This window comes from Lissotriton helveticus, chromosome 2_1 (genome assembly GCF_964261635.1).
Source record: "Lissotriton helveticus chromosome 2_1, aLisHel1.1, whole genome shotgun sequence".
Lineage (NCBI taxonomy): Eukaryota > Metazoa > Chordata > Amphibia > Caudata > Salamandridae > Lissotriton > Lissotriton helveticus.
This window is the reverse complement of record NC_136059.1, coordinates 1,385,699,332-1,385,713,049: the sequence shown is the minus strand read 5'-3', so window position 1 is coordinate 1,385,713,049 and position 13,718 is coordinate 1,385,699,332. Positions and strand designations below refer to the sequence as shown.

General features: G+C 53.5%; 1 protein-coding gene across 1 annotated transcript in view; it reads left to right on the top strand.

Moving 5' to 3' along the window:
• Positions 1-13,718, top strand: part of TSTD2 (thiosulfate sulfurtransferase like domain containing 2) — a 232,568-nt gene that overhangs the window by 196,363 nt on the left and 22,487 nt on the right. The window contains exon 7 of the mRNA XM_078676324.1: positions 5,220-5,338. Coding sequence (XP_078532450.1) covers positions 5,220-5,338 — 119 coding nt within the window. The remainder of the gene's footprint in view (positions 1-5,219; positions 5,339-13,718) is intronic.

The window sequence follows — 13,718 nt, the reverse complement described above, 5'->3', positions numbered from 1 at the left end:
CCTCCAACCAGACCTCTTACTTGACGCGACCTTCCGCGACTCCATGCTTACACAATCGGCCCAATACTTCGAACTCAATACTGGCACAGCGTCCTCTCCCCAAACTGAATGGGATGCTTTCAAAGTAGCGACCCGGGGGGCTCTGCCTGGGGACGCAGGGGCACATGAGACGCCAAATTGAACGAGACCTGACACAATTGGAATCGGAACTGCTAGACCTCGAGTGCCCTGTGGGGGAGGATACGCACGCCCGGCTGACGAAAGCTAAGGCGGAACACGACCGCCTACTAGACCGTCTACGAAGTATCAACTTCGCAGCACACTCCGCCCGGGTCCATAGACAAGGCGACAGACCAGGCAAACTGTTGACCTGGCTGATCGAACGGGAAGATCGATCTGCCCCAATATCGGCCATACAGGCTAGGGACGGCGAATTGCTATACTCCCAGCGCCAAATACACGAGGCATTCACGGGTCATTACACAGGCCTGTATCGCTCCCGCCTACGCGTACCACTGACTGCCATCACGGAATATCTCTCTGACATACCTTTACCTACCCTACCACCGACGCAGCAGGATGACCTCAGGGCACCGCTGGATCTCGAGGAACTCCGCGACACCATCTTTAACCTCTCGAATGGCAAAACTCCGGGACCAGATGGCTTGCCGGCCGAGTTCTACAAAGCCGCCTCAGACATTCTGATCCCACACCTGGTGAAGATGTACTCTGCGGCGGTAGATGACTTCGCCTTACCCCCGACACTTAACGAGGCAACCCTTGTCTCCTTACTTAAGCCTGGCAAAGATAGCACACAGATGGGCTCTTACCGTCCTCTTGCACTCCTGAACACAGATTACAAAATTCTTGCCTCCGCGCTTGCTCGCAGGCTGGCCCCTATGGTTCCTGCGCTGGTACATCATGACCAGAATGGGTTCGTACCGACGAGACACATATCCCACAACGTCATCCGCCGGCTGTTCCGATTGCAGGAATACGCCACTAGACAGTGGCCACGAGCAGGGTGCCTCGTACTCGACCTAGAGAAGGCGTTCGACTCGGTCGAGTGGCCCTACCTACGAGCGGTCATGGAGAAGTTCGAGCTGGGGGATGACTATCTGACCATAGTCGGACTCTTATACCGCGAACCCACGGTCCGAGTCCGCACTGGCGCGTTACTCTCTGACCCCATTCGTGTGCGGAGAGGCACCAGACAGGGTTGCCCATTGTCACCCCTACTGTTCTCCTTAGCAGTAGAACCCCTGGCTGCGACACTCCGGTCAGAAGGAAATGATTGGGGCATACCATTGGCGGACGGACTGCACGTAGTGTCATTGTATGCTGATGACCTTCTCTTGTACGTTAGAGACCTGAGTGACGTCCCGGAGTCCCTCACTACCATCTTCGGCACCTTTGAGGAGATGTCGGGATTGCGAGTAAACTGGGCCAAATCGGGGGTATACTCCTTCAGCCCGAACGTTCCCGAATGTGACATACATTTCGGAGGTGAGAGGTTGCAGTGGTACCCCAACACGTTCAGATATCTCAGGATACACATCTATCGAGACCCCATAGACATCTTGGAAGGGAACCTGATGAGGGCGATCGCTTCTACCCGAGCACAGGTGGGGTTCTGGAATACATTACCGCTGAATGTCCCAAGTCGCATAGCCTTAGCAAAAATGATAGTCCTGCCACAGCTGTTATATTATTTTGCGAATATACCAACGTATGTACCCACCCGGATGTTCCGAGATCTCGAGATCCTGCAGAGAGACCTAATTTGGAACAAGGGTCGGCCTCGAGTTGCATTGTCGAAACTCTACATGCCCACTGAGGAGGGAGGACTAGCGGTTCCCAACATGGAGCTCTACTATCTAGCAGCACAAATGCAGTGGGTGTCAGGCTGGCTGGGTGGTAAGAACCTGGGCGACACGGCCACGGACACCACTGTCTGGTCCCTACTCCAAATTCACGTACTGTTCCATCCGCTGACGCGGACTCCCCGACCGCCGCAACTGCTACTCGCGGTGGCGCGCAGATGCTTTGTCCGCTGCTTGCGTCTAACGCGAGCGACGACTCCATATGCGCCGATATTGCCACTATTAGGTACTCCGACAGCGGCGGGGACCCTGACCACTGTGAGGCTGGATAGCTGGATCACCGCAGAGGTGGAAACGTTGGGCGACCTTTACTCTGACAGCGCCCTCCTCCCCTTTGCAACCCTCGCGAGAGATACATCCCTCCCGGCTGGACAGTTCCTACTCACGCGTCCCTCATTCATGCATTGACTACCGCTTGGGGAGACATGTCGAGTGAGCCACCAACACATCACTTCCTGCAGTACCTTCATGTCATGAGCAACGGCACACACATTATTCATTGGTTAACGCAAGCACTCCTTTTACACACACACCCGACAACCATACACCTGAGGGAAAAATGGGCGACTGACAGGGGGAGGGACTGGACGGATAAAGAGTGGGCTATGATCCTAGCTAGCCCAGTGAACATCCCCCGCAGCCCTCGCTTCAAAATCATACAGTTTTACATATTGCACCGCGCGTACCTCACCCCGGGCAAGATAAATAAGTATTTTTCAGTCACAGACACTGCCTGCGGCCGCTGCTCCCTTCTAGGCGCAGATCTCCTCCACATGCTCTGGCTCTGCCCCGCCCTCCAGCAGTACTGGGACGGAGTGACCAAGTTACTAGGACATTGTACCAAGGAGCGAGTGCCGCGCATGTGGGAGGCCTGTATATTGGGTTTGTACAAACGCACGAGACTAAATAAAGTCCAGACTAGGTACTGGGATCTTGGGCTTATCACGGCTAAAAGACTACTTACCAAGCGGTGGAAAGCGCCCACGCCCCCACACCTCCGACACTGGTGTCTGTCGCTGACTAACTGGGCAAGGGCTGAGAGCTCCGTCCTGATGCGGGAAGAGACAGCAGGGCTCAGAAAGTTCCCCATCGCACAACAATGGGAAGACATACTACATTCTTTCCAACAGAAATGTGTGGAACAGGGAGTTGTGTGAGATATTATGTACCGCCTCCCCCCACTCCCTAATGCGCATTCCTGCGACTCATGCACGATGCACCATACGCCACCCAGCTGACCAGTATGCAGTGCACACCGTTTGACATGTGTTTTACAGTTTCACACTGACGATTACCTGCCCCACTCCCAAACGCGCGCCACCGTAAGAGACGCTGCAACAGGGGCCCGGACACTACACCGGAATTCCAGGCCTAACGAACACTTGGGGACTCCCTCCCCCCCCCAATATAACACTGCCTCATGAACAGCCTGCATTGTCCCACCCCACCACCCCCACCCCCGATCTCCTGCCTACCTACCCCGTGAGACACGGCTGACACGCTGATTCCGATCCCCCCCTCTCGACATTATGGCGAATTCTGCCCACACTTACCCCTACCCGCCTTCTATATAGCCCATGTTCCTGTTTTGTAGTTCATTATAGATTTGGTTTTATCTCCTCTTAGACCGTATCCGTACACATACAACTCCACGTCTCATACCATTTGAGCCTCATGGCACCCTCGGACGTGACAGCTAGGAATTAGACACCTCTCCTGGGCGCTGAGATACAGAGCAACTATTTCCACGGGAATGGGCAAACGAGGCGGTTATGCGCCCCAAACACGCTTAGGCGCTGCACACCCACATCACTCGTTCATATGAAACCGTACCCGTCTGAATGTCGACCCACACAGAGGCACTTACCAATGACACATGTAAGATATAACGGGTTTGAAAGTTGCAACTGCTGTTGATGAGGGTTGGTTCAGCGCAGCTACTCTAGTCCGCTGACTAAAAAAGGAAAACCCATAGACCACACACTTACATGACATCGAATGCTTGCATGATTACAGTGATATGTGATGTACTGATATACGCTGCCGGACCCCAGGGTTGTCGGCCTTGAAGCTGTGTTCACTTATCCCACCCAAAACAATGTTCTCTAACTGCGGCTGGCCCGGCTGGGTTGTAAGCTACAACGCTGTGTATACTGTATGTCGGACAATAAAGGTCTTTTTTAAAAATAAAAAAAATGGGTTTTCCCTGTTGTTTTTCTGCACCGTTGCAACCTGTTTGCATCATCCCTCTGTGCAAATGATGAATTTTGAGACTGATTTTAACTTTAGCTCTAACTGTGTTTATCGTGGAGGATAAATGCGATAGCACTTAAATAATTTACCCCACTTGCCTAAACTGTCTCCTTTTCTAAAAATCCTCTAATGTGTCCATCTCTTCTCCACTTGCCTGTAGTATCTTAATTGTTTCTCCACTTGCCTGTATTGTCTCCATCTCTTCTCTGCTATAAATAAACACGCAACGCTACTCCAGTTGCATAACGGACACTCCTGTGCAACCACCTCATTAACCATGTGCGCTATTTTACAGTGATTCAAATTTAGCAGATTGCAGCACTGTGGAGCTCGACCAGGACTCTGCACTACCCAGGTGCAGGCAAAGAAGGGAAATGAGCCCTGCATGTCACCCATCTGATTTCTTTAAGCATTACCAAAGAGCACATGTCAATCCCAGTCAATCAGCACTTATTTAACACATATCTAAAAATATATTTTTTAATTAAATATAATTGTTTTATGCGTTAATCGTTAATTTCAACAATTAGCGAGAATGAATACAATATACTTGCAATGTACATAGATGTGCCATATCACTCCATGTCAGCAAGAAGTCCTGTTAAAAAAAACCAAGTGTTGTCCCCAGTAAAACAGCATCTAACTGACCTGATTTAAATCCATATTTTGACAATTATTTTCCCTGTAAAGAAGTACACTGATCTCAGAATTCTAGCCCACGTGTTAGACCACGCACTTGGTCACAGTCTCTGATAAAGGTGCCCGAATTATGCCACATGCCCATCAGGCACCCTGCTACCATTTTCATTGCACTTAAAAGAATGGTGCACTTGCAGTAAGTGATGGGAATGTGTACCTCCAGCCAGAAAAGCTCCTCAATAAGTAACTGCTTAGGCCAGCAAGTCCTCCACATTTCCAGCTTTGTACATATAATTTTGTTCATAAATGATCTGTCGAAACAATGATGCCATTGATTAATTTGTGGACTGCGGCTAATACAATGCAACCTAAGAAAAACACATTGAACTCCAGTGGAAAAATCGAGATTCTAACTGCTTCCACATTTATAACTTATTGATTTAGGAATACATCTGTCACCAGAGGAGTTTCATAGGAAAGTAGAAGAATATCTATCTCGCTCCGACCAAGCAGAAAACGACACCATTCTACTGGACTGCAGAAACTTCTACGAGAGCAGAATAGTGAGTATTATTTATTTTGCTTTCTGAGGTTGTACACACGTTCCTAAAAAACACAGGGAACCTACCGGTCTGGAAACCATAAGACATAGATTAACAGAGAAACTAGAATGCCTAGGTCAAAGAGAAGAGAGAGCATTCATTAAGTAGAAGAGAATCCCATCAGCCCACATAAGTAACGACACTTCATCATCTGGGATTTGTGATTGGTTGCACCATTTGTGCAGCCAGCAAGAAATGATATCAAAACTATGCTTGCAAGATGGCGACGGTGTAGGACGTGTTGCTGAGTCCCTCCGGCGCCACCTCTACATTAGCCTTGTTTCTAGCCCCTGAAAATCTCGGAATTTGCCGTCCTACCTTGCCGCTGTGTGCTCTGGGGCGACGGAGCTGTGTCCGGCGGCGTGGCTTGGCCCATCGGAGCACTATGCCTGCAGTGGCCGCCCGCGAAGCCTGAAGCCTGGTGAGCCGGGACCTGAGTTGTGTGGAGCGGCCGAGGGGCGAGAGCTGCTGTGCGCCGTGAGGCGGCCGATGGAGTGTCCCGCGGCTGTGCGGCCTCTGGACCCTCCGGCAGAGAGTCTGACTTCCCGCGTTGCTGCCTCTTGGCGACTGAAGGTGAAGACGTCCCCCGGCCCCGAGTGACGTTGCAGGGGGCCCGGGACGCATCGTGAGCCGCAGCGGAAGCCTGCAGGAGAGGCCGGGGATCAGCGGCCTACAGTGACGGACGGAAGTACTGCCGCGCTTCCCCCTCCCCGCTTCTCCCACGAACTGAGTACTGCTTTGGCGGCGGAGACGCCTCGGTGCGGGGAGGGGCACGTCCAGCATGAGGGCCCGGGGTCTGTGAGCAGCCCTGCCTCGTTGGGGGGCCGTGGGAGAGCTTCTGACACCCTGCAGAGGCTGAAGACGCCCACAGAGTGAGGTACCACCCGGCTTGTGGAGAGAGGAGTGCCTGCTGCTGGGAGCAGACCTGAGTGGACGGTCCCTGTGGGTGGCAGCAGTACGGGAGGGGCACGTTGTGGAGAAGTGTGGCTCAAGTGGTTAGAGCGGCAGACCCTTATGCAGAGGTCTGGCCCGGGACCAGGGTTCAATACCCGCCTTGGCGGGTCTTGGGCTCAATTTCCTCGGACCTGATAATTCTCGCCTCGGTGCCTATTCTAATCATGGGTCCCACTCTGCGACTCTGGGCAATAGCTTGCTTAATCTCCACAACGGCCCCAAAAGCGCTGGGATGCCTGGTTTCACCCTGGGGGTGCCCAGGAGTGGACACTCACAAGGAAAACCAGGAAGGGTTCCTAAGCGGTATACGGACAGCGCCGGTACACTACCTCAGGGAAGTAGCTGTGCGCTCTATAAATACCGGTACATTTACATTTACATTTACGTCTTGCCTGGAGCCAGACATTTTCTCCTGCGGGGGACCGTGACAAGTCATTGGGTCTGCACGGCACTGTAGCCTCGATTTGCGGATGCGCAGGGGGTGACGACCCCGGCCGTGTATGGGGCGCACCGTTTGGAGGATCGGCCCCGCAAACGAAGACAAGAGGAGACGGAGGCGGATTCTACTTGAGCCTGGGGCTTTGAGGCCTGTGCAGAGAGGAGGCGGCGGGGCGGGACTCTGCGGGGGCCCCAGCTGGGAGTTGTCACCGGGAGCCTGTCGAGTGGAGTGAAGGACCGGACCTCCCCGGGTGCATTGCCGCCTTGGGCCGCCACTTGAGAACTGCACACAACTTGGAGCACGATCCCCGCGTGCGGCCTGGCCCGACTCTAGGCCTGAGCGACCCGCTCCCCGGGGGCCTGTCCGGGTGAGGCCCTTGTCGTCGGATCTGGGGGTGGTGGCGGTCCCTCGGGCTCCTGACGAGGTGCCACCAAGTTCGTGAAGTAGCCGGGGGGGACTGGAGTGCCGCTCTATACTCTGGGGGACCCCATCGTTGCTGCCTTGAGACTGGGAGCAAACGGGCAAAAGAAACACAAACATCGCCTGTGGCGGCTCTGGGCGATCTGCACCGGCGGCAAGGAATCGGGGGATCTGACACTCTGCCTGGCTGGAGTGGTACGACAGAGACGGCGCGATGACCTCCAAGCCCCGTAACGAAAAGCCAGGCAAGGACGGCCCGCAGAGGGGGGGCCCATCAAGCAGCGTCGTCGGGTCCCAGCGCCTTGCCCAGACAAAAGGAAGATGACGCACCCGCCACTAAGGCTTTCATGTTGGAGCTCTTCTCTGCCATAAAGGAGGACATCTCCGAACTCCACTCCCAGCTTGCTTCAGATCTCCGTGAGGTGCGGAGAGATGTCGATGGCATTGGGGAGCGAGTGGCCACGCTGGAGGATCATGATCTAGGGATGGCCGACGAAGTGCATCAACTCCAGCAAGATGTACTCCGGCTCACGAAGCAGAATCGGGACCTCCAGGCCCACGCCGAGGACTTGGAGAATAGGTCTCGCCGGAATAACATCCGCATTCGAGCTGTGCCCTGGGACGGTGAAGCTGGAGATCTCCGGGGCTATGTAGAGGGCCTCTTCCTGCAGATCCTGGGAGAGGACGACTGTGAGAAGTTGGCCTGATGTGCAGTGTTCACTATTCTAGTGATCACTATATATCAGTCCAAACAACCCTTATTGATGATTGGTTGTAAGTCAACCTTATAGACCAGCTATCCTAGTAGCATGGATACGAGCAGTCTAAGGCTAAGACTCTAGAGGGCGTGTTAAGCCAGCTGTTTTACCATCACATTACCCCTTGAACACCCAGTGAAAGGACACCACACAAGTGTTATGAAAATAAACAGTGTATTTATTAGAATCACAACAACCCTGTACTCTTTATGAGGACAGGGTGCTAGGCACACAACAAAACTCTTACGAAAATACTTAAGTTAGCACGTTATACACAAATGCCCGAGGGGCACGAAAAACCATATACTTTAAAAGTGGAATGCGAAATTACTAGCAGGTAAGTACAGTACTAATAGGCTTTGGAATCGCTAGGACTTAACTAGGGAATCGTTAGATTACTTCTAGGAGACCTAGGGGACTCGGGTGCAGAGTGTGCACTCTCACGCGGGATGCGGGACAAAGTCTATGGAGGCTAGTAAAGGCAAAGTTAGTGTTCACGGGCGAACCCGACCTGGTAGGAAGAAAACGACAGTGGATCCTGACCCTAGGATAGTGAGGCTATGCTGGGACACCGGAGTGCCGAAGTTACCTAGCCCAGGGGCTGCAGCTGCATAGGTCTGAAAAGACGTCGGGGATCTCGTTGCCGGACCAGGAGCCTGGAAGGAAGAAGTTGCTGGCAGGCGACCAGTGAAGGAAAGTTCGATGGATCCAAGCCTGGATCAAGGAAGAAGAAAACCTGAAAGCAGAAGGGACCAAGTTCTTGAATCACTAGCCAGTGATTAAGTGGGCACCAGGATGGCACCGGGCGAAGTCACCGCAGTCAGGTGAGTGGGCGCTGCTGGGCTCTGCAGTCTCTCGGACCAGGAGGCGTTGTCGGCGACCAGGATGGAGGTGCGAGCTGTCCCACGAAGGTTCTTGCTGTCGACGTCGCTGGACCCAGGATTGGGCAACAAGTCTTGGCAAATGCAAGGCCCACGCGGTGGACCTAAAATGGCGTCTTGGGCGGACCAGGAGGGTCCAGGTTACTTCTCCGATGGAGGGAAGCAAGGGCCAGTCTGGAGCAACCAGACTAGCAGCAGAAATGTCGTCGGGCGTCGTCGGGAAGGCCACAAGCCAGCGGGCTAGTAGCCAAACAACGCGGTGAGCAGCAAAAAGCAGAAGGGCCCCACGCAGATCGTGGAGATGCTGGGAGGCTGCACTTCGGTGCTGGAGCTGCTCAGGGTCGGGGCTTCTCGGACCCCAAAGCACTCACCAGGAAATTAATCGGCGGGCTTGCTGGAAAGAAGTCGTGCAGTCTTGAAGATGGCCGGTCCCTCGAGGTCTCGTCACACCCACGAATCTCAGCGTGACTGATGATGCAGGTAGAGGTCAGAGGTGCCAGGGAAGCCGGTTCTCGTCGAGCTGGGCAGTCTTGATCCGGAGGAGAGACTTGCAGCAGACCGCAGTGTTCTTAAGATGGTGCCTGCGGATGCAGGGTGACTACTCCTTAGTCACAAGGGAGAAATCTTAGGAAGAAGTCTTGAGTTCCTTTCGTGGAGAGTAGTTTCAGGATTCAAAGATGATCTGATTTGGAAGGGGGCCAGTTCCTACCTTTATCCTGTAAAAAGGGGCTGGCACGCGACTAAGTCCTGCCCTATGGGTGGGACTAGGAGGGGGGTGGTTACACCCACTTCCTTGGCGGGCTTTTCCCCAGCACAGGGTCTGGAGTGACCCTGGAACTGGTTCCAGCCAGCCTATGCACAGTGAGCACCGGGGTGCCACGTGCAGTCACCTTCCTCTAAAGCCCTGCCTACCTACAATACACAAAACCCTGTCTGGGACGGTGCTGGCACCGCCCCTGGCAGGAAACCCTTTGTCCTTATCTCCTGCTCTGGGAGGACTCCCAGCAGCAGGAGGGCAGACTTGTGTCTCGGTGGCAGCATCCATTTTGTGGAGCTGAGGCTCTGTTCGACTTTAACCGGGGTTAGGGGTTACATACATGTCGTGTCCCTCTAGAAGGGTGGAATGCTAACCCCGTCGCCAGAATTGGCGAGGGGTTAGTATTCCAATTCGTATGACACCTTACTCGACATGTTTTGATAAAGCGATACCAGAGTTGGCACATAACCGCGAGGATTATAATGCACTTAAGAGTATATGGTATGCGATATCATGGAAACGGCTAAGGGATGGATCCCGAAAGCCGCAGACAGGCTCAGCTCATGCCAGAGCACCATCTCACACGATTCCAAGCACTCTGCCTTCAGGATTGTTAAGGCCTGCCATAGGAGTGACTGATAGGAGATCTGTGTGTCCATTTTAGGGTTAGATATAGGTATACTATATCTAAAGCAAAGGGTGAGTACACCACCTTGCCCCAGCTGTCAAGCAGCCAGTTGTGTCAGATTTGGATGGCCAGCCAGGGGTGGCATAATACATGCTGCAGCCCCTGGTAGGTCCTGGGTACACCTATGCCCTTGGTACCTAAGGTACACTGTACAGGGACTGATAAGGTGACTCAGTATCCAATTTAGATATGTACCTAAGGTACATGGAATCCATTTTACAGAGAGAGCAGTAGGCCTGGGGCCCTGAATAGCAGGGTCCCAGGTCAACTAAGTCAGAAAACCAGCAAAACACCAGGCAAAAAAGTTGGGGGCAACCATAGTCAGGCATCTACCTTCCTACAACGACCTCCATGAAATCCGTATGGACAGGGTCCATAGAGTTGGTCTGCCGAGGGGCGCGGGGGCTCCACCACCTGACATCCTGGTGTGCGTCCACGACTTCCAACTGAAGGAGCGCATTCTTCGGAAAGCCCGAGGGATCTCTTCTCTGCAATTTCGGGACCATCGTCCCCAGCTGTTCCAGGACCTGGCGGCCTCGACGCTCCAGAAGAGGCGTGACTTTAAGCCTGTGACGGCCTTCCTGCACGACCAGAATGTGGCCTACTCCTGGGGCCACCCTTTTCGCCTTATCTTCAGATGGCAGAATAGGTTGGTTCAAGTCAGATCCCTGAAGGATGCTAAAGACCTCCTAGGCCTGAACAATGATGCCCCTGCCCCGAGTGGAAGGAGCTCTCCTTCGAGACGGAGACGGCACTCCCCATCCTGGCAAAGAGCGGGTCAGGCTGCTGCATCGAGGAGACCGGACCCATCGGTCAGCCTGCAGGAGAGGGGTGCAGCTGTTGCCTCTGTGGCAACAGTCATGGTGACGCCATCTCAAGATAGCTCTGGTGCGGCCTGAGCCCGGGGAGAAAGATTGGCTGGCGTCGGAGGGACACCTCCCTTTCAGGTACCGTGGGTATTTATGTACTTTTGGGAAGACACCCCGGACAGGAATTCTAGGGGGGCACTACCTGTTGCAAAGACCCCCCGTTCGTTGAGGGTACCAACGGTCGTCCACAATTTGGGACTTTCAATCCCTCTGATTTGCACTGTTTGCTTTCTTTTGGGGCTCTTCAATGCTTCGTTTAGCTGTAATGTTTTGCTGTTAAGTCCCTTGGGTCGGGGGGGGAGGGGTCTTAGGGTGGTAGTTGGGAGGGGTTGGGGGGGCAGTGGTGGTGGCCAAGGTGTGTGGCTGTATACAGTTTCCAGTTTGCGGTGTGCTGGGTGTATGCGTTCTGACCGACTATAATGGAGTCCTGGGGCACTAAGATACCGCTGTGACAAGACTGATGCTTTGATGGCTGTATGGTGCTGTTGTCCTGGGGTGGGTGGGGGGGGGTGAGGCGGGTTGGAATCAATGGCTGCGAGGGGCTGGACTGTGGGGGAGGGGTGAGCCGGGGGGAGGGATGAGGAGGAGACCGTGGTATTGGACGAGGTACAGAGTCCTGGATCCTGGCCTGTGTAAGGGTGCTTTTTGTTGGGCGCTGCTACGACCCGGGCGTTGGCATTGCTGGAGGGAGGGGGTTGCGCCAATTGATATGTGCCTGCTGGTGGAGAGAGAAGGAGTTACTGCTTTGCAATGCCGATCACTATAGGAACCTGGAATGTGAAGGGTTTGAATTCCCCACAGAAACGCCAGAAAATCTGGAAATATATAAATAATCATCAGCTAGATGTGGTGGGCCTTCAGGAGACCCACCTAGCGCGCAGAGATGAGGGCCACCTTAAGCATAAACAGTTTCCCCTTATTTACCGCTCATCTGCCCCCACAAAGCATAGAGGAGTGGCCCTTCTCTTTCGCTCTGCCCTCCACTTCCAGCCCATGGGTGTGCGTGGCGATAAGGAAGGCCGTTGGCTCATGGTTAAAGGCATGCTTCATGGCAAATTATGCACGTTCTTAGTTCTATATGCTCCGAATGTGGGCCAAAATGGGTACATTCAGGACCTGTTGCAAAAGTTGGAGGACTTTGTCGAGGGAGCCCTATTTGTGATGGGTGACTTTAATTTGGTCTGGAATAAGGAGATGGATAGCTCTCACCACCAAAGGTCTGATACTGGTTTGTTCTCCGCTGAGACGCAGCGACTGATCGATGACATGGGATTGATGGATAGCTGGCGCTCTGTCCATCCCCATTCTCGGGACTTTACCTTCTTCTCCCATGTCCACCACTCTTATTCACGCTTGGCCCACATTTTTTTAAGTCGCTCTCTTAGGGGAGACATCCGCGAGGCCAGAATCTTCCCGCTTTCGGTTTCTGACCACAGCTTGCTCGCTCTTTGCCTCCACTGGTCGGCGAGAGGAAACGGCCAACGCAAGTGGTACTTCCCGGCCACTCTTGTTCGAGACGAGTCCTCCTGTAAGGAGCTGCGCAAGGCCATTCGTGAATTCTTTGTTCTCAACCCAGTGCAAGATACGTCGGTATTTAACACGTGGGACACCTTTAAGGCATCCCTGAGGGGCACCTGCCTGGCCCTCAATGCTAACCTTAATAACTTGCGGAGGAAGGAACGTGAGGAATTGGAAAGGGAGCTCTTCGCTCTTGAACAGGCACATAAACAAAACCCTACCAGACTGTCACTTCGCCCACTGACGTCAGTCAGGGGGAAACTGAGGGCTCACTATAATAACAGAGCGGAGTTTACCCTGCTGAAATTGCGTCACCTATCCTATTCCCAGGGGAACAAAGTAGGGAAGCACTTAGCTCGACAACTCCGAGACAAACGAGTGAAGGAATACATAGGGAATATCCGTGATACGACGGGGACTGTACAGCACCACGACAAGGTCAAGGCTGACCTTTTCGGTAATTTCTTTGCCTCGCTCTACGCGGGAGAGGCTCTTGACCCCGAGAAACAACGAGAATTCTTAGGCGCCCTCCCACTCCCCCAGGTATCCACAGAGTGGAATGAGCTATTTGCGGCCCCTTTCACAAGAGAAGAGGTCTTGGGAGCCATTAAGGCTTTGAAACCCCATAAGGCACCTGGGGCGGATGGCTATACGGCTCTTTTCTATCAGACCTTTGCCGCCGAGCTGGGCGACTTTCTAGTGCTCCTTTTTAATGGCATGGCCGAAGCCGGGGAAACGTCGGGATCCATGGCTGAGGCCGTAATTTCGGTTATTCCCAAACCTGGGAAGGACCCATCTAAATGCTCCTCATATAGACCCATAGCCATTCTCAATCTTGACGCCAAGTTGTATTCCTCCATCATTGCGAACAGGCTCCAAGACCTGATGCCGGCACTCATCCACCCGGACCAGTCTGGATTCATTAAGGGACGCCAGACTCACGACAATACCAGAAGGGTGATACACCTCATAGAGAAGGCTAATAGATTCCGGATTCCGGCGGTCCTGGTGGGCCTGGATGTAGAAAAGGCCTTTGACAGGGTGGATTGGGGCTTCC